At 47.8% G+C, this 25,079-nt stretch overlaps 1 protein-coding gene across 3 annotated transcripts in view; it reads right to left on the bottom strand.

The window, feature by feature from the left end:
- Positions 1-25,079, bottom strand: part of NECAB2 (N-terminal EF-hand calcium binding protein 2) — a 92,766-nt gene that overhangs the window by 17,858 nt on the left and 49,829 nt on the right. For 2 of the 3 annotated variants that reach the window (XM_075433719.1, XM_075433718.1), the window contains exons 4-5: positions 7,242-7,267; positions 4,052-4,149 (exon numbers count right to left, since the gene is read on the bottom strand). In XM_075433719.1, the coding sequence (XP_075289834.1) occupies positions 4,052-4,149; positions 7,242-7,267 (124 nt within the window). The remainder of the gene's footprint in view (positions 1-4,051; positions 4,150-7,241; positions 7,268-25,079) is intronic. The other variant, XM_075433720.1, reaches the window with a different exon arrangement.

The following is a 25,079-nucleotide window of genomic DNA, read 5'->3' on the forward strand; positions in this document are numbered from 1 at the left end:
AAGGTCAACTTTGCTGATGTTTTCCACCCTCGGTGCCGCAAAATGCTTGCTCAGCAAAAGTGGCGAGCAGGAGCGACCCCTGTGGGGCAGGCGGTGGAAGCTGTACCTGACAGAAACAGGGCTGATTGAGCCTCTCAGGTTCAAAAAGCCACAAAATGTGCTTTTTTTTACCAAGCTAAAGCATGTTTCCCACGGTGTCTGGGTGAGAGTGTTGTTCGGTGGTAAGCCTCGCTCCAGCGCCGTCCCTCCAGCTCCTTGGGCACTGTCCCCCCACTCCGCCGTGCCTGGCACCCCTCAAGGCGGGCAGGGATGGTGGAGGGACCGGGTGGGCACCTTCCCACAGCGGGCAGCCCGAGGCAGGGGAGTCAGTAACCGAACTGGAGGGACAGCTCAGCCTGGCCCCAGGCCCCCAGCTCCCACCAACACCGGACATGTGAACTGTGTCCTTTCCAGTTACACTGGTTTTGATCTTAGCCGACCGCACTACAAAACAGTAAATGAGAATTATGGAGGAACATCTCCCACCGTTAGCTTTTTTTAGATCCTGAAAGTTCATTTCCTTTCTCTCCAATTTAACTTTGCATTTCCCACCATCACTGGCAGTCATTTCAACGTGGCACGGACATCGCCGTATTGGAAAATAATTCCAATGACAGATTTTGTTTTGCTGTACGAGACCTTCCACTGCTGAATCTAATTACTGCTGATACTTTATGAGCTCCTCCAGCATGAGATAATTGCTGCTTTCTCTTTTTATGAGCAAGAAATAATCAGCTGTCTTTTAAGGTGAGAAATACAAACAGCAATGAAACACGGTGGCTATCCAGCCCCAATCGCCAGCAGGGACCTCTCGTCAGAAAGCCAGCACAGAAGAAGGTTAGGCTTCATTTACCGTTTGAACTGAATGCTTTTATTAATGGAGGGCAGAGGGAGGGAAGAAGGAACGCTCTCAAATGATCAATAGTTTTCTCCAGATGATGAAATGTTTATTTTAATATAGAGAAGCAGGAGCATCTCACAAGCGAAACGGTTTGCTCTCGCATCAGGGTGCTCAGTATCAGCACCAAGCCCTTTGCAGGATGCAGCCTTGGGGAAAAGCTGCGGAGACAGCAACAGGCTCGAGCATCAAGAGTGGCACAAAACCGCGCTTGGCTCCAACCAAAACCTGCTGCTTTGGCAGTCTTTTCCCTGATCCAGTGTTTCTGAAAGTATATTTAGATGTATGTATCTCCCAAACATCCTGAAGTCAGCATGGGGCCCTTGGTTACCTCATCACACAGTGGGACCTCATATCAGCTTTGGCAGTCCTGGGCTGGAGAGTCTTCTCCCTGGGGCTGAGGCCTTCGCCTGTAGGAGTGAGCCCAGCCCTGGAGGAAAGAAAACACCCCTGGGATGTTCCCCGGGCTGAGGTGGGGTGCAGGAACACACCTGGCCTGGAAACTGGTGAGAAGACCTCAGTCAGATTATTTTATCTGTTTGGATCCTAAGAAGCCTTCTTCTGACACTCTGTCTTGGCAATCCTGACTCTAAACTCAGAAAGTCTAGTAAACATACTTTTTTTTTAATGGAAAACATATAGTGAAAACATCTCCCATCTTAAAAGCAGAGCACTAATGGATTGCACTCAGGAAAAGCTTCTGATGCTGCCTGGAAATCTGTCCTATCTGAGCAATGGAGAAGAGTTTCTCTACCACCTACGACAGCTGATTTTCTGTTTTGGGTTTTTTTCCCTTCAGCTCTTTACCTGAACAAAGCGCTTGCGTTTGAATAATTCATTGATGTGCTTCTGTACCACTCTGTTCACAAAATCACAGCAGGGAGCTGATGTTTTTCATGAAACATCATCGCCAGCTCCTGTCTGTGAAGGAGACTTGGTCCATCTGCTCGCTTGCCAAAAGTCTGGCAGGCAGCGAAGCAGCACACCCCAGCGGCCGATAAAATGGGGGTGATGAGGGGGTGCTGGGGTGGCACTCCTTCCCCTGGCATTGGCCATTTGGAAGGGAGGGGTCTGCGTCTGATATGGAGAGCACTGCGATCCTGCAGAGTCACAGGAGGAAGACGCCTCCAGTGCCCTGGCTCTCCCTGGGTCCCTCCACAAGATCACGATGGGGTAACCAGTTCAGGTTTAGGTAAACGACCTTTACCCATTGCAATTAAAGCAGGTGAATCCTGCCACAGGTTGCTGAATCAAGAAAGGTAAAAGATGGTCTTCTTAGACAGACAGTGGATTATGAATATATATATATATATATATATATATAATGAATAACTATCCCGCTTCTCCTGCAGATTTCTTATGCGAGATAATACCCACTCGCTCAGACGCCTAATTTGTAAACAGGGAGTCAGCTGTCCTCCTTTTGTGAAGTACTGGGAGGAATCAGTCATATCTATTAACCTCACGTTCCGAAAGCAATGGTGGAAGGCATCATGAACAGCAAGTCGGACTCAATTACTGAGGTATCTATTAGCATGTTAACAAGTATTTAAAATGCACAGTTGGCAAATCTGACTACCAGAAAATTTGCTAATAATGAATATAAACAAGGCATGAACAGATTTAGCAACTTAATCGGAAAAAAAATGAACTATTACTGTTGTCCCAATATTTTTTACCCTCTCATAATGTTGATAAAAAATTCACAAACACTTCAGACAGATCAGAGCTTGGCCAAAGACTTCTGCCTCTAGTTTATCATGGCAAGACATCAAAGTGTGAAATATGTGGCTTCACTTCCCATGCCACTTTCCTCACAAACACTAAAAAGGATGGATTTGGATAAAGCAAGGAAACCAGGCTCTTTACTCAGCAACAGAGGGGGGAGAGAAATTTGCTGTTTCCCATTGTAACTCCTAAAACTTCTTATCATTACCAAATCTTTAATGTGGAGCAATTTGAGCAAAATTTCTCCATTAGCTTCGAAGATAAGTGCAAGAGAGATTTCAATCTGGATTACTCGGAGGAGGACTGGAGTTGAATCGGGAAGCCCTTACAGGCACTTGGGAAAAGCAAAGCCTCCCTCCTCAGCTCGGTCCACAGTGCACTGCGGTAGTGCTCACCAGTGAGGAGGAAGACTACTTTTCTCTTGTTGTGGCACAAAAGAATGATGCATAATATGGTTGAAGGTAGAAGTGGGAGGAGGATTGATTATCCTGAGTAATAAATATCACTGATACAGCCCAGTTATATGGAAAGGACAGGAAAATGGTTTCAAAGGAACGAGAGCTCTGTAAACACTTCTGTCCTCCTGGTAAGACACCAGATGAATGGTGCACCTCTCAGTGGGGGTGTTTATCTGGTACATCAGCTCAGATTTTCTACGTATTTGTAAATAAATATGCTTCTTGCTCAGTGTCACTGACTAGAAGTCCGTTACTAACAATATCATTAAGGTACATGGTGCATATTCTAAGACGCTGGAGGTATCCTGTACATAGAGAACAGAACATCTCCCCTGCAGTCCTTCAAACACACAGCCCTCTAGTTTCTAACACAGCAGCTGGGTGAAGGAACAACTGTATCTCTGGAAGTCAGGATGCCTCCCAACATTCCAGCTGTATTTAATAGCAGCTTTATAATATCATATTTCCAAAAGCACTCATAATTACGCTAACAAGAACTCACACGTTCAAAATCACGCCCAAGAGACCCATGGGCTATGTTGTATGAAGACAACTGGAACAACTTTGAGCTTCAGGCAATGCAGAGAGTGAGCCACGGCAGAGCCAAGACCACCTCTCAGACTTGGGAAGGGTTCTGAGATGACACGGTGCTCAGCCACAAAGCATCTATGCCACCATCTACTGCACATGACATTGGCACCTTGGTTCACAATCTGGCCAAGATTTTCAAGATTCATCTGCTCTTAACACACACAAAAAATCTACTATGGCCATGCTGCTGCCACGATCCACTTGCTGCACAAATGCAATGGCATGAGGAGACAACACTGCTGAACAGGATGAAGACCTTGGGATTTGGATGCTCTGTCAACGTTTACACTGTTTGTCCTGAGCCTGTGGAGCACAAGGTGCAGTAAGGAGGACTCACCCGTTTGGTGTAGTCCATTGCCTTCAGGATGGAGAGGTTCAGCGTCTCCAGCGAGGCCAAGACGTCTTCGTAGTCTCCCATATGGTCAGCAAAATAGTCTGGGAAAACCAAACCAAGAGGGACATGATGGGAAGAGTTGATGTAAATTCATGCTTCAAGGCTACATGACACAGCAAGCTCTATTTATTGGTGGAAAGAAAAACCCTTGAGGGTGATTTCAGGTGTATTTTTATATTCTATATCCTGAGCCAAAGTCACCGCTTGTCCTGCAGAGATGGGAAGTGGTGCAACTCCTGGGAAGTTTGGGACCATTGCAAAAAAGAGATGTAAGGCACAGTAGCTCCCACTGACAACAACTTGGCAGGTGCTTTATTTCCACACCCACTTCTGCATTTGGCCATATCTTGTCTCTCTTCCTCCTATTGCTAACATGGAGGGAGAAGTCTCAAAACAAATCCCCTTTCCATTCCCTTTACAGTCTCTACCACTCAGAAGCATCCAAATACCTGCCAGTTTCACCCAGATTTATACAAGCTGAGATTGGCCTTACATCTTTCCCTACGTTCCCATCCCTTTTGCACCTCAGCCCTCAATCACAGGTTGCACAAGCTTCTGAGAGCAAAATACACCTCAAAAGGAAGAGAATGGAGCTGCAAGCTGGGCCCAAAAGCACATATTCCCCACAGCAATGGAGATGGATGGCTCTCTCCGTGCCGTCCTCAACCCTCCTGCAGCAGAGTTGATCTGCGCCAGGCTGCACTGCAGCTCCAGCAGCAGCCAAATGCAATCCCAGCCGCTCTGCACTGATGCAAATCACAGCCAAACTTGGCACGTCCCCACACAGCCGATGGCTCCATGGCACGTTTGAGCCCCAGTGCAGTTTCATGCATGAGCTATGGAGTCCTGGAATTCGACATTCACAATGGAAACGGAGGGAAGTGAAGTGTGGCGGTGAGGCGAGTGACACAGACTAAAAGCTAAAAGCTGTTTCTGAAAAGCTGCTGGCACTGTTCCTCATCATGGAGACACAACGCTTCACACCGAGGTGACATCTCTACGGAACGCAACAAGACACAAACTCCAGGAAACAATGCTACTAATTAGGTTCTCTCAGCTGAATTAGAAGTGCCTATAGCTATTTACAGCCCAGGAACATATCCAAGGGGAAGAAGATTTTGGCAGGAACCAGAATGTCACAGCATGACTGACCACAGCTGTTTGCTGTTCCATGATAAGCCAAACAGCTTATTCCCACTGCAGCACGTTTGTTTGTGTTATTCTTCTTATTATTACTTTACTTGGGAAAGAAAAACTGAGCGGATCTTAAAAGTAAAGGAAAACCATTTTTGTAAGTGCTGAAATAAAAAGCTGGACCCAGGTATTTCAGGAGAAAAGAACTGCTGTGGGTAGAGCACGGCCTGCGAGACTGACCAAGGAGCACCTGGGAGGAGAACGACGTTGACTTCTGCAACCCAAGTATTCAGTTCTACTGTTTTAGCCTTGTTTATCCACAGGAATATCTGAGATCAGCTCTTCCTATCCTATATGGTTCTTGCTCATGCCTCCTACACATCTGGGGAGAGACTGGTGCTCAGGAGATGAGCACCACCCCAAGCTGGGGCTGGTGTGGGAGGAGGTAGGTGCCCCCCACCCATCTCTCCCCTGAAAAGCAGTGGCCCACCACCCCGGCAGTCTGCGACAGGTCGATGTGCATCTCCCTTTTTCAGAGTACATCTCAGTTCTCTGGACAGCTTGTACCATTGCACGCAGTGTCTGCGTTGCATTCAAACTGAGGGTGGCAGGTACAATTTGGCAGCTGTACCCACACTTTCTGGGCTCATTAAGTGCTCCCAGCTATGACTGGGAGCTCCTCTGGGGGTAAGGAGCCACACAGTTGCGTTTAAGTCAGTCTAGGTGCTGGTGATTATTGTATTACCTGGCAGGAAAAAACCCCAGAACTTTATAGGCTGCTACCTGATATGGATTACGCCATTTCAAATTTCTCATATATGCTGCAGGGATCAAGAGATCCCTTTTAAGATCAGCTGGCAAGGAGACCTAACACAAGGAGTGATGGGAGCAAGCCCGTCATATCATCAGCAAACCAAAAGGATTTTACGGAAAGCTTCGTTTCTTGTGTACCAAAAGGACAACGAGTGGGGAGAACCAGCTGACAGCTTGCCGCAGGCTTGAATGCTCAAAATCCTGCTGGGTGCTGTGGTCGGAAGGGCAGGGTCTGGGCAGGGATTGGGTACCCCAGGAGGGGAGAAAACCTTGGCAACGTCCTGGCACGGGCAGACCCGCTGGCTGTGCTGGATGGAGAGGTCTTGCAAGTGTCGGGAATAACGAGTGCTGGCACAGGTGCCCTGGCAAGGTGCTTTTTGGCTGCATAACCGGCTCTCAGCCAGACCTCTGAAGGCTGTAATTAGTGGCAAAGTGACGAAGTTAAATGGTGAGGACCTGCTGAGGTGGCTTTATATATTCTTCTGCAGCCTGGCATGGGAGGGGAGGAGAAGAGACGGATGGGGCCTCTGCCAGGCCACACACCCCTGTCTTCCCATCTCTTCCCAAAAAGCTGGGGCACAGGGAATGTTTCCTAATAGCAAGTGTCCATAGAAAAATACATCCGTGTAAGCAGCAGGAGCCTTCTGCACAAGTTCCCTTGCATCAAGGCAGAGCCCTTGAGAAATCCCAGAAAGAAATATTCCTATTCTGGTGAAGATGTGGACAAGCCATTATCAGAGCTTTTCTCTTCAGCCTTTAGTTTCTGTGAGCCGTGGCAGGGGCAGCAGAGGTGGTACACACCTTAGGCAGCCTGCTGGGAAACACGAAGGTTGGCCTAAGAAGAAACACGTTACGGGTACTGCAGAGCTAGACTGGTTTATTGAACTTCAGAGCAGAGCCGGAAGCCATGACATTGCCAGAAATTAAACTCCATCTTGTTATTGAACGGGAGCCAGGTGCTCCGCTCAGCTCTGACCCCATTCACATAGCAAGAAAATGAAGGAAAGTTTTGTCAGTTTTCCTGTGGAATGAGGGATGAAGCAGCAGAAGTGCTGAGAAACCCACCCCCCTGCCCCGCTCAGCAGACTCTACGGCACTACCAGCTTGCTAACTGGTTTCATGCATCATTCGAAAGCACACGTACACACAGCGATTGCTCTTTCCCCGAGACAGGGACCGCACTCACCGCACAGCTCCTTGGTGTCCACGTTGCTGGAAAAGGAGGAGGATGAGGCAGGGGAGGAAGCAGGGAAAAAAAAGAGAGAGAAAGAATATTTTAACACAAAGGACAGAAGCAGGATACAGTTAGGATTTCTTTAGGCTTAACCCCAGATGGCCTCCTGCAGTGCTACCCACCCGTCAGCATCCCCCAGCGACGGGTGGGGACAATTGAAGGAGCAGCGATGGTTGGTGATGCTCAGGGCATCCACACACCACTGCAACTCCCACACCAGCACAGCTGGGATGGGTTCACACGTTATTTTGGGTATTCCCTGAGGGGGAAACAGGGACTTGTGCATCCCCCGCCCGGGGTGGACCTGTGCCTGTGGAGGACTCTGCGCCCACCCACCACAGCAGCTCCTCCGCCTTCCTCCCAAACATCCACCCTGGCAACACCCCGGTAAGGCACCCGATGCAGCACAGGAGTGCATTTATTCCCGTTTGCTCAGAATAGAAACCTTCAAAATTCACATTGCTGGATGGATCGATTCTCCCAGTTCTGCCCCCGTGAAGCATCCATGGGGCTGTGCACGGTTCCCACCTGGGACTCCCTCCGGACAAAACTGCACAAGTACTTCTTAATACATGAACATTTAGTTTACATAATGACATCTCAACAGTCAACCTGCTCTGGAAATAAACTCTGCTGCTAATCTCTTTGTGCCTCAGATTCCCACACAATTATTAGTGCCCTTAAGCACTGGAATGATCTCTTAATAGAATTAAATTTTATCAATCCATTTCTGTCCTGGAATGCTATTTCTCTAACTAACTCATCCCTGCTGTGTCTGACCTGTCAACGTAAGTGGATTAGGGAAAGAGATGGTTTCAATACCACTTTCATTAGCAGCATCCTCCCGCAGCCCTGCCCTGGACCCTGAAATCCTCCCAACCGCTTGCCCATGCCCTGACCGACCGGTCTGTCCCCAGCCTGCAGGACCTGGGCACTTCCCTATCTCCATGGCCTGAAGCTTCCACTCATTGCTGGCCCCCTTGGGGTAACATGTCCTGCTGAAGGGATGGTGCACGGCAGGAAAGCATCGATTTCAATTGCACTTCACTACCAAGAGCTACTACCAAAGCTCATCACAGAAGATTCACGACACAAAGCGTGATTCCTTTGCAGCAAGCTGGAGTACCCAGGAAAGTCTCATCTCCGCCGAAGTCTTTTACAGTTTTGCTGTTTCCTGCAGCAGGCTCAGATCCTGCGTAGCTGAGCGGCCTCGCTGGGCTGTGCGTGCCAGGGGAGAGAGGACAGCGGGATGGGGCACAGCCTGCACTTCCCACTCAATAAACATTATCAGGAGAGTTTCTGCTTTAGCAGAGAGACTAATTTAGGGATCTTTCTCTTTCTTTGGCTCTGGCTGAGAAGGTGCAAGTTCAGGGACCCTGTCAACCTCTCGTTAGATGCATTTCATTCCCTAGGTGCGACAGCCAGCTGCACTACAGCTAACCAGGAACGCACGAGTGCGCTGGTGATATCTGGGGAGGAAGTTCCCCAGATCCACAGTGCCATCCGTGCCCAGGTTTCTCCCCAAAAGTGGTCCCCCAGGTGATGGTACTGGGGACTCCTTCGTCACCACTCCTGAGCTGTGGGACATGCCGGACGCTGAAGGTGAACGTGAACATCTTGATCCCACAAGATGCCATCTGCCAGAAAGGTGCTACCCGACCTGCCTGATGCTGTAAAAGCACGTTACTGAATCACACACTCTTTTGGGCAACTGATGTCTGTCACGGTGTAAAAAAAAGTCTCATCTCAGACACCTTCACGGTGCAGGACACACGGCGTGGAAGCTGCTGGCAGCAAACGCGCTGGCACAAGCTTCAGCTGGAGGTGTGGGCAGCCCATGTATCTCCCTGCTAAACGAGCTTCTGCACTACTTTATCTCTATTCCCTCAGAGATTTATCATCTTTCTCAAACCATGGAATTGCTCCACTGAATACTAGAAAAACCCCATGGGATGCTGCGAGCTCAGTTTCTCTGACTTGACATTCTCCTGCAGATCAGAAACCCTACCCAGAAGAGCCAGCTCCTGACCGAACGGTCCACAGCGCTTTGGCAGCATGTGGTTGCTAACCCGCAGCCTCGGCAACTCACAGGCAGAGAAAATTCAGGCGGGGGAAGAAACCCAGAAGATGCATTTCCAACACCGGCACAGCCTCGTGCCCACCCGAGGACCATGGTCAATCTTTTATCAAAGCTGTCATGGGCTGGTTACTAAACACCAGCACAGAGCCTGGGAAGTCAACCGCTACTCTCAGGCATGTGCACAGGAGTTGTTTTTACATCAGCATCACCCACAAAGTGCTTAAACAATCTTTTTCAGAAGCCACTGACTGTTTATAAACACCTACCAAAGTGGTTATGGGTTTGCAGCTAGGGCACGTTACCGAGGGAAAAAATCTATGGTTGTATTCCCTGTGGTTTTGCGTTGTAATAACTGATCTGCTGCTGCCAGAAATGGTCTTTTATTTCCTCACATTATACTATTAAACTTAATAGTGCTTAAATATTAACTTGGCTGAGAAGCTGCTTTATTTTTAATCCAACTTGCATTAAGAATAAGCCCAATTAAAGAAATTACTGAAGCGATAAGCTGACTTCATAAAAAATATGATAATGTTCAGATGAAAATTTATATGGAGAAAGGAATGGGTAGCTGAGCATGACCCATGGTATTTCCTGGGATGCTTCTATCCCGCAGGAACGTGCCCATCTGGAACATTCCTGACTGGCAGCCACCTCCCCACCAGTGTTACCGGGGGTTTTGTAGCCTGACGTGGGTGCTGCACGGAAGAACACACAACACAAAGGGTGTGCAATGCCCAGCTACAAAGCAATTTACACACTGCTCTGGTAGCTTAATGCTCGGTAACCAACCACCCTATGGGTTATGCCAGTAGGATTTTTTATGATGCAAATATTCAGGATCTAGGTTTCAAGCCCATGAAATGGGAGGTGATAGCTCCCCTCGAATACCCTCGTTGCCCCTAACCCTTCATCCCAGTGCTGCACTGCAGAGGATGTTATTGTAGTGGTCACGTGTCATGAAGCCCTCTGAAATGAAAATATTTAGGTATGCGTTAGTTACCAATTTTTTTTTAGCCGTTAAACAGTCAACTTTCCTGTAAGCCACAATAAACTGAAGAGAAAAATTGCAACAAATTGTTCTCATTTTTTTCAGAAAAAAATCTTTCAGCTACCAGAACACTTGGCTGTGAATTAGCTTTTAATTTTAAGCATTCTTACATCAATAGTATGACTAATTAAAGAACTTACTGAAGCCATAACCCAACTAACTAAGCAGAATACAATAATGTTCAAATGAAACTTTAAATGAAGAAATCATTAAAGACTGCTGTGTTATACAGGGTTTTTTGTACATAGTAGAGGCCACATCTATCTGATCTCCTTCCAGAGCAAAAGTCTTTCTTTCCAAGTACAAAAAAAATCAAGGAAATCCAAGTCTTTTTAGTTTCAGGCCTTTTTCTCTGTTTTCCAACCAATGAAGCTATAACGTGGAGCAGCACAATCTTGCATCCTCAGCCTTGCTGGGGATGTGCACCCTTTGAGATTGCTTTCCAAGGCAAAGGTGTACTGTGGACATTCTCCATCTGCCACTTGGGACCTCATTTCTCTGGCAGAAATACGAGCCAAACATGAGAGCTCAGCTCTCAACCTAGTGCATCCTCTGAAAAATCAGAGTCCGAGCCGTAAACTAATTTGGCCATGAAAAGGAGTGTTTATTGCTCACCACCCACCACCATCGAAATACACTGGGATGATCTGACCAAATATTGGCAAGTGGGAAATAGTTTTCCCTGATGGTCCACATCTAACCATTTCAAAGCAACAGAAAAGTCCTCAAAGCGTGATATTCAGGCCTTGTACGTGGGAGTTTAAAGAGCAATAACCGTGCTGTGAGACCATCTCCTCAGCAGGCTTAATTAAGTGAATTTGCCCAGGGAGTAATCACTGCCGCACGACCAGCAAGAGGAGGAGGCTGCCCAAAGCCATTGCTGTGCATCCTGAGTACTCCAGAGGGAAATACTTTTCTCTCCCCAAAACCCTACCTGACGTTGAAATGTGAGCAAGCAGCTTGATGAGCACCTGAGCTAACGAGGATCCCTGGGAAGTCACCTCTTTGCCCTGCCATGTCCCTGATTTCAGATTCTTCAGTGGATGGGCTTCTCTCAGACTTGTCCCTGTACTGACTTTCTGCTGCTTTTCCATCAGTTCAAAGCATTTATGCACTTTTTGCCTTCTCTACCTCCCTTTCTCGAAACATGTTGCCATTTTTGAGACCTTCTCCCAGTGAAAGTGAAAGGTGGAGTGGCAACACCAGACAGAGGGGACACTGCAGCAGACTGTCCAAGGGCACAGGGATTATGAGCTCAGGCTGAGCATCTCGGCAGCCAGATCTCTGAGTGTGTGCTGGTCCCCCACGTAACCTCCAGGTCTCAGCTCAGAAGCTCCGGCTACATTGATCCAGATCAGCCCAGCACTTTGTTTAGGAGAATCAACATTGTCCTGCAGGAAAAAAAGGTATTTCTGGAAATTTCCTGCCATGATTATTTGCTCTAGCTCTTAGTAAGCAAATCCAGCGTGGCACAGTGCTGAAAAGGGTTACCCAGAGAGCATCCCAGGAGGTCTTCAGGACTCAGCATGGCAAAGCCAGGGCTGTCCTGGTCCAGTGCTGGTGCTGGTCCCACTACTAGGGCCTAGAGCCCTGTAGAGCTCCCTTCCAACCAAAACTGCCATGAGCCTACCATCCAGCATCTCTCCATCTCTTTTCCAACAACCCCTTGACTCCCTAAGGCAAGGCTGATGGCCTCTGACTTGCTGTCATTAATGTGTTTCTCCAGGCTTCTCTTCAATTATAGAGAGGAGCAGGAAAGTTATCTCAGAATGGAAAAGATAAGGCAGAGTAGTGGAGCGTGAAATTCCCTTCTTTGGTTCCAGCTCAGCCAAGGGAAGATATCCCAGGCTCTCCCAGTGGGGCAGCACAATCAAAAACATAATGGGAATTCAGAAGTTGCAAATACATCAAAGTCTCATCTTCACAGCATATTTCTCATGCAAATAGCTGCCTGGATGTGCTGCTCAAATGCCACTCAACACCTGATCATCTTCAGCTGAAGATAATAACCCTTTTACTTGGGCAGATGAAAGGTTTGCATCAGCAGCCACACAGCTTAGTTGCTTCACCAGCATACAAAATGGAGGTTTTTCTGAAATCATGTTCTACTTTTATTTCCGTCTTCAATTCACAGCTTCGGGTTTGCTGCAAGGCTTCAAACGAACACGGAAAGAAATTATCCTCTAGCGTTAGCCACCTGCAAAACTTATTTTCATGTAGGAAAGACCAAAAATCAACATGTGCAGCTGGAAAACATTATTATTGTATCTGATGATATGCCTTCTGGTCCCAGCAGCAGCAGCTCTGAGTTATCTCAGCAGCTCAGAAGTGGAAAATGCACATCCAGATGCCTACTAAGGGGTCACAGATGGTCACTCTTGATCATTAGTTTCTGAACTCATAGAAACATTTTTACACAAACCCTAGAGTGAGATAAATTATTCCAGGTAGAGCAAGAGAAATACCAAATACTGGATGCCAGAGAGGAGACGAATAACTTTACTTCAAAAGCACTAAGTTATTTTCCAAGCCCATCATCACACTCTTCCGGAGAACCTTGCTAAATCCTTCCCAACATCTACCCAAGCACCTCCTTCACCTGCCCGCTCACTTTAAAAAGCCTCACTCTTACAGTATGAAGTAAAAACAGACTTCCAAAATCTGAGGTGCCACAGGCAAGAAACATACATTCATAGAATCATAGGTTGGAAAAGACCTCGAAGATCACCAAGTCCAACCATCCACCCAACACCACCATGACTGCTAAATCATAAATAACATGCCAAGGCTGCCCACGGCCAGAAGTGCATGCAACCAGTTGTGGCTTTGAATGACATAGGCAGACAAGTATTATAATATATATCAGTTTTGGGCTTAATTTCTTTAGCCGTGGCACAACCAATAATTAGGGTGAGCAGTGAGTCTTAAATAACCCAGCAGGTATTTTCCATTCAGCTCCGCTTTTTCCAGTAGGGCAAGGGAGTACCACCCATTTAAATGCCCAGAATGGACAGAGGAGAGCCCATTTGCACAAGCTGATACAGAGTTCACCGTTCACTGCAGACAGAGTGAATAAATTCATGTCATATGAAACAGGTGCAGTTTTGCAGAGTCCATATGGATCGCCACGTTAACTGGGATGATTTACATCAAAACACCTACAGGGAGCAGTTCCCACAGGGGCTCCTGAAAGGGAGAGAAACACTGCCTTCTCCAAAGCAAAATGAGTAACTTCATTCTTCCCTTGGCACACGCTCCGTCACCCAGCACTTGGGGAGCACAGCAAGGGGGTCTGAAAGGCCAGCAGTGAATCACATTTTTCTCCGAAACACTGGTATCACACAGACGAAAAGACAGAGACGAAGAGTAGCTCAGAAACAGAAAGAAGAAGAAGGAGGACTTCGTATGAAGTTTCCACAGATGGATTTTTTATTACAAAGAGGCTCCTTGCCTATGGTGCGTGATTTGGGGTTATAACAGATTCTCGGCACTCTGGGAGGCAATCTCTTTCCTCCTACTTGCCCTTGCTAACAGCAAGATTTTCATTCACCCTTCGGTTTGAAGGCTGAAGTCTAGTGTCCCTGAGGATGTTTTCCCACCCAAACCCAGGGTGCAGCTCCTTCCATCTCCTTGCACAGCTCCTTCAGGATTTAGGCAGACGACAACCAAGATGGGGATGATTTTGCTTCTTTTCTGTACTGCGTGGCCATGGCAGCTAATGCCACTCAGCAAGACAGCGGCAAGCAGCAGCGAGGATGCACAGCAAAACTCTATTCAGACCCACTGAATATTTTTAAAATTAATATTTTCATATGGCTTTCTCTGTGGTGGTGCCTCGCCTTGATAAGCCATCTGTATGCTCATGAATACAGACACTGGCCAGATCATACCACAAGCCTATGTTCACTGGAGATGCTAGTACCCAAAGCTGTGTGCTCTGCACCGTGGGTTTTGCTCCAGAGCACTGGGGCAGCAGAGCCCTTATTACAAGCCAGTAATCTGGAAAACACTGTTTTTTCAAGGTAAACTGAACCAACCTTCAATAAAAACAAGCACAGTAAACCTGGTAGGCTCAGGATAAAACTTACTCCTTCACTCATCCTGCTTCAAGGCTGTTCCCTCCCTGCACAAGTCCCCATGAAGTGTCACACAGGGAGGCTAGGATGGACCTGCTCGGCCTGCAGAAACAGAGAGAAACTATGAGGTCCTCGTTCGGCTCCTTGCTGAGCGTTGGCAAGTAGGGCTCTTGCTGCCCAAACCAGACAAAAACCTTCTCAGATAGCCACATCTGTGGATTCAGCATTATCAAAGAGTCTCCTTCAGGTGACCTTCTGGCATGATGGGGAAGACCAGTAGAAGACGTTTATGCCCTTCCCCTCCTCCTCCCCTATGTGGAAGCCCCTAGGCAGACCCATGAGCGTGGCTGGTGGCTCTCCCGGGGACAGTCACATCCTCAGCAAAGTGCCACATCGCCTTATGGCCACCACATGGCCCAGGGTGTAGGGTTTATGAACAGACCTGCTCACTGGCATCCTTCCCACCGTGCCAGAAGATGCTGAGTTAAGCTTGGAGCAGCCTCCATACCTCTGCAGTAAGGTGTCTGCGTTACAAAGGCTATTCCAGCTCCGATTGCAAAGGAAAAGGAAAAAAAAGAAGGGGTGGTCAGCACTGAAGACTAACTCCCAACTGATTTGTCGTGGTGGCAAACCTTCCAGGTGGGTGGCACGCTTTGGGGAGCAACAGGTCCAAAAATACCTGGACCTGCTCCAAAATGCCTGTGACATGCGAGTGCAGATGTCCTGCCGGGCAGTGTGGCGCAGAAAGGCGGTTGCCATGGCACTCGGTGCGAGCAGTAATTAGGGATGTGATGGGAAGATGGCTTCGCTAGCCGATGACCCGCAGTGCAATTGCATTTTTCTTACAGCAGTAATAAACCTTGTAAAAACAATGTGCAGAGGCTAGTAAACTTGCTAAACAGAATCTCTGAAGTCCAAAACCATCAAAGCTGAGGTACGGATGGATAATCTGAAGGGATCTCTGCCCCCCATAACCCCATCTGGGCTGCTAGTCTGCTCCCATGGGATCCACCCCCACGTCTCCCAGCAGAGCCCTTACCTCAGCCACAGTTTCACACTCTTCACCATCCTCGAGGAAAGGCTTTTGGTGTGGATTTTGTTGGGTTTGGAAAAGGGAAAGCTCTTCTGCAATGAAGGCTCGTGCTTTCTCGGATGGTCCCGTGAGTGACCCTGCTGGCCCCCACGGACCACGTGCCCCGTTCCCATACAGAATGCCAACTTGCCCGGTGTAAGCCACCACACAACCCAATTTCCTACCTACAGCTGCAGGTACGGGTCAGAAATCGCACGGTGAAGACCCCAGTTGCCTCTCCCACATCCTCAGAAAGTCCCAAGCTGCAAGGCATCCCTGATGCAGACCAGATGCTTTATCAGTGGTTTCAAGAGAACCAAAATAACATTTTCTATGCGGTGAAGTATTTGACAGAACAAAATACCCAGCTCTAATCATCAAGGGCACAAAGAGAAGACTGAAGAGGGATAAAAATGAAACAAATGTTCTGGATGCTGTTGGAAAACATGATCTAAGCGCTCACTAGTTAAAAGACAAATAAATGTCAGTTTAAAAAAAGGCAGGGGCAATAATCTGGCACCTGCAGAGTACCAGACATTTGTTTGTTCATTCATCACCAACTGCAATATGGCATTTCAGTCTGTCAGCAGGTGCTAGCCCGTCTTGTTTTGTCACACAGCTCCAGAGCCGGGGTCTGGGTACAGCCGATGAGCCGGGCTCAGCACCAGTGAGGCTCTGCCCTTCCTGCCCTATCGCTTTTATAAATTAACATCAAACACGCAGCATAAGGGTGCCATTTTCTGCAAAGTGCTGCTCATCAATCCAAATCCCCAAGCTCTATGGAGTTCAGGAGTAGCCCAAGGCAGAGATGTCCCACTGCTGCTCTCCTTGCCTGCCCTCTGCAAAGCACGGCTCCTTGCTGCCCGTGGCCGCTCCGCAGAGTCGGGCCACCACAGCCTTCTGCAACTCAGCTGTGGGCAAGGGGATTGGTTTTTTTCCCCCTCCTCCATACCCAGCTGGGCCACTCAGGATCTGCATGTGAAGAGCAAAAATTGGTGGGGCGGTTTCTGTCCATGGAAGAAAATTTTGGGTGAGAAGGCATGCCTCCCTTGTGACTCTGTACCTTGTGAAATCATTTCAAAGTCTATTAAAAATTATCAACCTCTTTTCTCTCTGCTTTGTCAGAGGTGGTCACAACCTCTCACATCTATGCAGCATCTAACTGCTCACTTACAAAAGAAAAATCTCTTGAAAAGCTCATAAAAACTCCAAACAAGAAAACAAGACGTGGCACTTCAGAACATGGTTTAGCAGTCATGGTGGTGATGGGTTGATGGCTGGACTTGATGATCTTCAAGGTCTTTTCCAACCTTAATGATTCTATGATGCTATGAACAACACAATCAAATGCCTGCTTACAGTGCAATTGAGATCCTGAAAAATATCCGGTTCACCACACTCATTTACTACGCCTAATCCAACAGTTGGTGTCTAAGCACACTCATCACCTTAAATCAAACAGACATTTAGTAGAGTACTAAACATTTTCAAGTCTCTGCCTGTGCCAAATCCCTAATAAATTCCATCTAAACCCTCAACATTTTTTTTTTTTTTTAGAGGGATGACTTGATCTTGAAAATATCACTCTGCCCACAGGCAGAAAAAGCTGGAGAGGGACTTTTTAGCAGGGCCTGTAGTGATAGGACAAGGGGTGATGGCTTTAAACTGAAAGAGGGCTGATTTCAATTAGATATAAGGACAAAATTCTTCACTGTGAGGGTGGTGAGGCCCTGGCCCAGGCTTCCCAGGGAAGCCCCCTCCCTGGCAGTGCTCAACGCTGAGTTGGACGGGGCTGGGAGCACCCTGGGCTGGTGGAAGATGTCCCTGCCCATGGCAGAGGGGTGGGAACAAGATGATCTACAAGGTCCCTTCCAACCCAAATCATTCTAGGATTTTATGATGAGGTTTAATTACAGCCTACAAGTAACTTAGCTGCTAGGAGGGATGGCACTTCCAAATTTATTAAATTGCTGATGATTATATACACCCTTGGGCCCAGTGCATACACGCACTGGCTTACATCAGCTCTCATTTAATTTATCCCAAGACAGTGCCAGGCAAAACTGGGACTATAATCCTGGGAAGGTCAGGCTGTACACACCACGGCCAGCACAGAGGCAGCACAGGCAACCCCTTTGCTTTCAGGGTATTTCCAGCAGCTCTGCTTCGGAAACACAGCATAAATTTTTGTGATATTTTCACCATGTTGCATTAAGATAATTCATCATTTAATTTTGCATCCTGGTCCCATGCAGATCCAGTAACTTCATCCTGTATCCTGCATCCCAGCCCGCTTGTGAACCGAGCTCTACATCTCGCATATGTGTTTCAGAAGCAGTAAGCACAGCAATTAAGTCAGAGTTAACAACACGTCAATTTGGCTGTCAGGTTGTTCAAACCCATCAGCCTCAAGCTAGACTTTTAAATATCAGCTGTTTGCGATGCATTTGGACTGCTCGGTGATGTCAACTCTACTACCGGGATAGTTACCATAACTATTTTGGTTTTGCATAAAAGGGATCCCCTGTTTGTAGAAAAAATATATATTAAAAACAGAGCAGGAAGGAAAAGAATGGTTTAAACCTCTGATGCTCATTTACAAAATCACCACATTGCCCTCCTGGTGTGGAGTGCTCAACAAAGTGCTTTAAAACACAAAGAAACAGAAGGTTGGTCAGATGGGCTCCCACCCACCCCTCAGCCTTCGAACCCACGAGTGTTTTCCCAGTCTGGCCAGTTCAAAAATATTTTCCCAGCTGTTGTGTTAAAAGCCAACAACCTCCACCAGTGTGCTAAAGCCTAATCAGCACAGAGTGAGGACTGCTTCATGCACGCCTGCCATAAAGGGAGCACTCCTACTGTGCCACACGCCAAAAGCAAGAGCAGCGGCGAGTTGAGCCGCTGCCAGGTACCGCTCGCTCACATGTGTGCAGCATCTCTTCTCCAAGTCGTGATGCTGAGCGGCAGCTGGAGGGGCTCAGGTCATCTCTCCACCAAATACCACTGCAGGGAACTCAAGGGTGCTTGCAAAGCCAACACGGGTCTTCAGTGCCCACCATGACAGAGATACAAACACGACAGGCGTGTGACTGCCAGTCTGAACCGAACTGAAACCGGTGACAAAAGTGGGAAAGATTTACACAAGCACAACGGGGACTGGAAATCACTGCCTGGATTTTGGAGCTGTACCATGCTGGACCCTGCAGGGCTGAGTCACCCGAAGCAGACCTGTTTGCATCTGACTGAACACTCCTGCCCCACCGCACTGGGGTCCTGGTGTCCTGGTCCTCCCTGGGCAAGAAAACCAAGGGATGCCAGGACTTCCCACGTTCACAGGGGCAGGTTAACAGCATCGATAACTCTCCGTGGCTTGCAGCAAAGGTATGTTCTGGCTGTTTTTTCACAGAGACAAACTGCCCTCCACTTCTTGACCCACTCGTTTCCATCACAAGAAGTCATTTATGCATGTTTTTAACCTCTCGTTGTTTCTTTCAGCTCAGTTTTCAAAGCAAACCATTAAAACAAATAAAATACTTCCTTTTTTGGGGAGGAGAGGGTGTCTCAGGTTTTTTTGCCTCCTGCCAACAGTATGAATCAGTCAGAGATGGCCTTCTTTGATGAATGAACATTTAATATTTTGCCTATTTCTACTTGATATGGAAGCCTGGACTAATTTGATTTCGATTTCTAACCTCTGTGATATTGAACTGCAAAAGAGACAGCGAAAAACTAATTGTTCAGAGCTCAGCTGAATGATTTGCTGATTGCCAGAAGCAAATGGTAAAGACATTGAGAGCGTGAGTTAAAATTAAATCAGTTTCCTTCTCCTTTTAGATTTTGCAGGTATCTTGGTTATCACCAAAGTTGCGTGGAGGAGAGGAAGAAACCGGAGCAACAAAAACATGCGGGTTTGGATATGTGACACACAACTCGCAGGGAATTAGTCAAAGAATAGTAAAGCAAGAATTCTCTGTCCTATGTTGCCTGTATTTTCCCAGTATCTTTGTTTCTCACATATTCTCCTCTCCTGCCACAGAAAAACGATCCAGAAAACCTCTCCCCAGATTCAGTCCTAAGACTGACAGCTTGCTCTGCCTAGCAAGCAGCAGCTGGACACGTCTGCTGCCGGATCGTGACACCCTATGCACACAAATTCAGAAAAAAACACACGGATAAATCTGTAAGACTGGAGCTTAAACTAAAATCTACAGTCTGTTTGAATGCCTACATGACTCCAACACAAGTGGCTGATTAGAATTAAATATATGAGTCACTTTTATGATTTTATTGCAAGATCTTGGCATCTTTCCATTCCCCGGAGAAGAAAACCTCTGATGCAGAACTGATGCGCAATCTGAAAAATCAGCTGCTGAGCCCCGCTCCCAGGTAGAAGACTCTCTGCTGTGATATTTCTCTGCTCCATTTGCACAGACAAACCCTTCCTGATCCTTGTCCTCCACAGTGAACCCCAGCTTGCTGCTCCCAGCTCCAATCTGCCTTGCTGCCAGGTTAAACAGGCTCCCTCCAGGGACTCCGCTGAGAGGCTGCCCGGGAAAACACCTGGGAAATACAATTAGAAATAGACAAATGTTCTCAAATGTTTGTTCAAACAAGTTTCTGTGCAGTTTCCCCAGCTTCATGTTTCTCCCAACGACCTTCCCAGGGAGTGATTTGTTTGAAAGCCCCTTGCCTTCGGTGAGCCCGAGATGTTTCGTAGCTCTATTAGCACGCAGCTGCTGGAGCACCAGCTTTGGCACCAAGTACTTCTTCACTTCAATGAAAAGTAGAGCACAGTATAGTTTGAAGAGACATGTGGGCACAGAGAAGAATAAGCTAGGACTCAAAAAAACATCTTCCACATAAACAGAAACAACACAATCCACCAAATGCCCACGCTCTCAAGAGCCAGAAATTAGAGCCAGACATGTAATTTTTGTGCAATCATTTTGTCCCTTTCAGAAGAGACAAGAACTGTCTCTTGAATCAGTTAATCAAGATCTCAGCTGATTATACCATCCGTAGTTTGTTTCCCAGAGAGCTAATTGAGAACATTCAATATTCAAAAATTAAGTTGGTTTCAATGGGCACATCCATCTCCATAGCCTGGGCTTCAGCTCCCAGACGAATCCAGCACTCCAATGAATCAGGTTTGCAATGCAAATAGCAAAGATTAGGGAGGGAGAGAAAAAACAGGAAAAAAACCACTTGATCATAGTCATCATTGTTCCTTGCCTAAGAAGTGAAAGCACTTTCTGTTCAACTTTGAGAGGGCTGGACTGCAGAAGCCTGAAGAAAAGCACGGGCCGCAGAGCACTGCTGCTGAAATCTCCCTGTCCACAGTGGACCCCATCAGATGGACCCTATCTGATGGACCCTCCTCACACCAAAGGCTGACAGACCCGGCGTAGGTTGTGGGAAGGCAAAGCATCTCAGAGGCTATACCTGGGGGGGCTGTGGCAGCCAAACAAAGTGATAACAACAGACCTTTTCCACCAGAGGGAAATAACTACTGGAGCAAAAGGACAGCAGAAGGTACTGAAGGTGTCCAGGTCTGGAGAAGGGTTGTGTGCTGGAAAGGGGGTGTCGAGAACCTTGTGTTCACTTGTGATGATGTGAAGCTCCATTTCTGCCCAGGTTACCAACTAAGCACAAGGTGTAGCTTTAGCTTGCACATATCAAGCTTCCTTGCAAACTGTTCACTCTGGAAGCGATTCTGAGCTCCTTTGCCTTTGTCTCTGACCCCTCCAGAATGCCACATGACCCTTATACAACATGAAAGCAGGAGATTTCAGAGCTCAGGGTACCACCAAGCCAGAAAGCTGCAGGGCTAGTACCAAGATGTCTTCCTTGGCTCCTCTGGTGGGGAACAGCATCAGTATGGAGCCCCAGTGACACCAGCAGCACCTTGCCAGCATCTCTTCCCACCTTTGGGATTCTACTCACCATCATGGAGCATTAAGCTTCATAGCCACAGGCACCAAATCTCATGTGTTTGCACAGGGTCTAGCAGAAAACAATTTTACTCTCTGAGCATCAATACAATCCAAGTAAAAGGGAAACAAAATTCATCCGTGCAAGCTCTCAGCCCAATTTTGAGAGCCTCTGGCCCAACAAATGCCTTGATGATGTTTGCAGAGGTTCAAAATCGGACAAGAGCTGGGGGGATTTTTCCCAGCTGAGTTAGAGGAAGGGGCCTCGGGAGGCTGGGCAGGAGGAGCACACGTGGCCATGCTCCCTCCCTCTCCTTAGAGGCCTTGGCATTGGCACTGATGCTGTGCACGCCTGCCTCTGGCTTGAAACACAGAACACAGCCAGCAAACTGCAACTGCAGGAGACAGCTCAGCCCTGCTTATATTCCTCATTAGTGCTAACATGGTCTTAACAGCTTCTCCTGCACGATTAACAGCCAGTGAAATACAGACTTGTCCCTCCTCGTTTGCTCTGCTTCCATCAACCTCAAGCAAGCAGCGCTCACAGCAAGATCCCGAGGAGCAGCTGTACCACCGTGCCAGCACAGGGCTGGACCCAACTCGGCCAGCTTCGCTTTGCCAGGCAGCAGGTCGCTCCCACCAGCAGCTCCGCGTGGGATGGCAGCCGTTGAAAGACCACATGCAGGGCCACGTACGCCCCATCTCCCCGTAAAACAGGAGCACCCCGAGGCTCCCACCCCATCCGCGCTAGCATTGCCGGTCTCCCAACATGATGGAGCTGAACCCACCCCTGGAAGCAGCACGGCTGTGCCGGCGCAGCACTCCCCAGGCTGACATGCTCCGCTTTGCAGCGGAGCTAATCAGCACGGACAGAGAAGTTCATCAGCATCGTCACCTGCTTCTGGGGTGGTCCTGCACAGCAGTACCTCCACTTGCTCCGGGGTTGAATGCTCTGCTCAGGGCAATGGCTGCCCACACCGTACTCCACTCCGTCCCACCCCTTCGTACTGCCTGCACCCCAAAGCGACCCCGAGTTACTCTGATTTATGACACGGCTCCCTGGGGTAGCTGAGCAGCTGTGGGTTAGGGCCGGAAGGATGTTGCTCAGTATCCAAAAGTGTGGTATCACGTCTTGCCATCCGCCCCCCATCATTACCCCCCCGAGCACAGCCCTACGAAACCACCACGCAGGGCAGGAGGCTGCACGCTGCCGAATGCGGTACCGGCTGGAAAACCCAATTCTCCTCAGTTCTCCATTTGTTACGATTCTCCAGCAAAAGTGACAGTCTGGGGAAGCTGTGAAGGACTTCTGAGAATAGATACCGCCGCTGTTAACTATCCCACATGCACGCTCCAGCATTTTCTAGTGTTTGCCACTGCAGAGAAGAGCTCATTTAGAGAGGGGAGGTGGTGGTGGGGAAATAAAGCAATTAACAGAAGAGCTATAAGCCTAGTGAAGAGATAATAAACGACAGCAAAGCAGAATGCTAATGCCATGTTCTTGGCTCCTTGTGAATGGACCTGTGCAGCTCATCGGAGAAGGTCTGCTGCAGAGAGCAGATCTCTCCCCAAAGGATTGGCCTCTGCAGCTATGAAAATGTATCAGATTGAAGAGGAATTTTTAAAATCCCCTGCCAGGACTAAACTAGTTCGGTCAACAGCCACGTCTGACCTGCCCCTGCTCTCACAAGGGCTGAGAGGTGCTCTTTCCTTCTGAGGGATGTAGGCGCTGGTCCAGGGAGCTGGAACAAGATGGGAACTGTGGGTCAGGCAAAACAAGCTTCATGCAGTACCACAGTGATGTTTTCTGGACATTCATGATCCTAAAACTGGTTAGACTTTCCATTCGCAAGGACTGTTTTCCTTTTAAAATTGATGCATACCATTAGAAAAGGTAAGAACAGTTGTAGATAATTCTGCAAATATAACAGGATTTCCCAGGTGAACACCGATCTAATGTTTTCTAAAGCCCTGTTCTGCCATTAAACCAAATATATATATTTAAATATGTGTGTCTACATATCATACACATAATTTGTGCAATTTCAGTAGCACTGATATTAATAGTAACATATCATTACCTCCCCATTAATCTTCAGGCAGCTCCTCATAAAGCACTGCTGAAACCTCCTGAAACAGCAGCTAAAACCAACAACGAAAAACCACCTTGCGCAGTCTTGGTTGTCCCTCCCGCTTCAGTTGGGAGGAGGGAAGGAGGGCAGCCGTTGTGAGCAATGGAGAGAAAAACGCCACTTGATCGTTTTTTTTAAGCAACAGCAGGTATACAAATACAATTTTGCCAAAAAAAGGATCGAAATATGTGACACATTTTGCATGTTCCTGCTGCCAGTTGGAACAACCAGCAGTGATGGGACTTCGAGCACAGTCCTCGCACCCTGCCAAGGATGGCAGGTTCTGTTACAGAGATACCCGGCAATAAAGCCATTAACCTCCCACAGACACTTCCCAGGCAGTCGAGAAGAAAGAAGGAGCCTCGTTAATGCCCTTGGACTATTTTGAGGTGTCTCATTTCAGTCCAGCAGCCTCCTAACCACACCTTGCTGGCAAGGAGGTATTTTACTGGCGGACCGTGATTCCCGGACAGCAGCCCACCTCCCAGCCGCAGCACACTGCGGCTGACTCCCTGCAGCAGCACAGCTACTCCTCCATCATCAACCGACCGCGTTTTCCCACTCCTCTTCCCAACTTCCTTCGATCATCTTCCCAACTGACGCAAGTCAGGAAACCAATACAGACATTGATTTTCTCTGCTCCAGTAAGGCAGCTCACTGCTCCTAAAAATACTCCAGGAAATTGAATCAACATTTTGCAATTTGGCTGGTAACAGCAATTACTAATAATCAGCAGGAACATAATTTTCTTCATTTTCTACTCTAGCTGTAATGTAATTTCAATAGCAAACTTTGTTTTGCACACTAAACAAACATCATGGGCAACACGAAAAAAACCACTGAGATAAAACCGAGGATCAAAAAACAGCTATAAAAATAAAAAAAATTCTACAAAATAGCAAACGATTGTCATTCAAAAAGTCTTTGGAAAAGATAAAGTTAATATTGCTCCTATGTTCCCCGTCAAATGGAAAAATGAAAGCCCCACTCCACCCCTTTGCAGGCCTTCTGCCGGGGCGTGCCGGCGGCTGGAGGCAGCATCCCCCCTGCCCGACCCCCCAGACCCCTGGCCTGCTGCGCAGAGGAGAGAGGAGGTGGCAAGGTGAGGAGCACACGCACAACTCGAAGGACTGTGCTAGGTGCAAGGCTGCGGTCAAGCGAACTGCTCGTCTCACGGTGAATAGCGCACTCGCACAAGGAAGCCCGGCTCTGAATCAGGCTTTCTGGAGACTGAGAGAACTCCTGCACAGAACAAACAAGGAATATTTTCTTTCCCCGACTTGACAAATTTGCTGTAGGTGTCTGTGCTTTCCAAATCAATTTCATGCAAGGATATAACTTGGAAGGGTGACCAACTCCTCGCTTTTCCTTTCAGCCAAGAAGAGCAGATGCTGCACTGCTCTATGTGAATGTCGATCCCTGATGGGTATTGATGGCTGGATCAAGCCA

This window comes from Opisthocomus hoazin, chromosome 12 (genome assembly GCF_030867145.1).
Source record: "Opisthocomus hoazin isolate bOpiHoa1 chromosome 12, bOpiHoa1.hap1, whole genome shotgun sequence".
NCBI lineage: Eukaryota > Metazoa > Chordata > Aves > Opisthocomiformes > Opisthocomidae > Opisthocomus > Opisthocomus hoazin.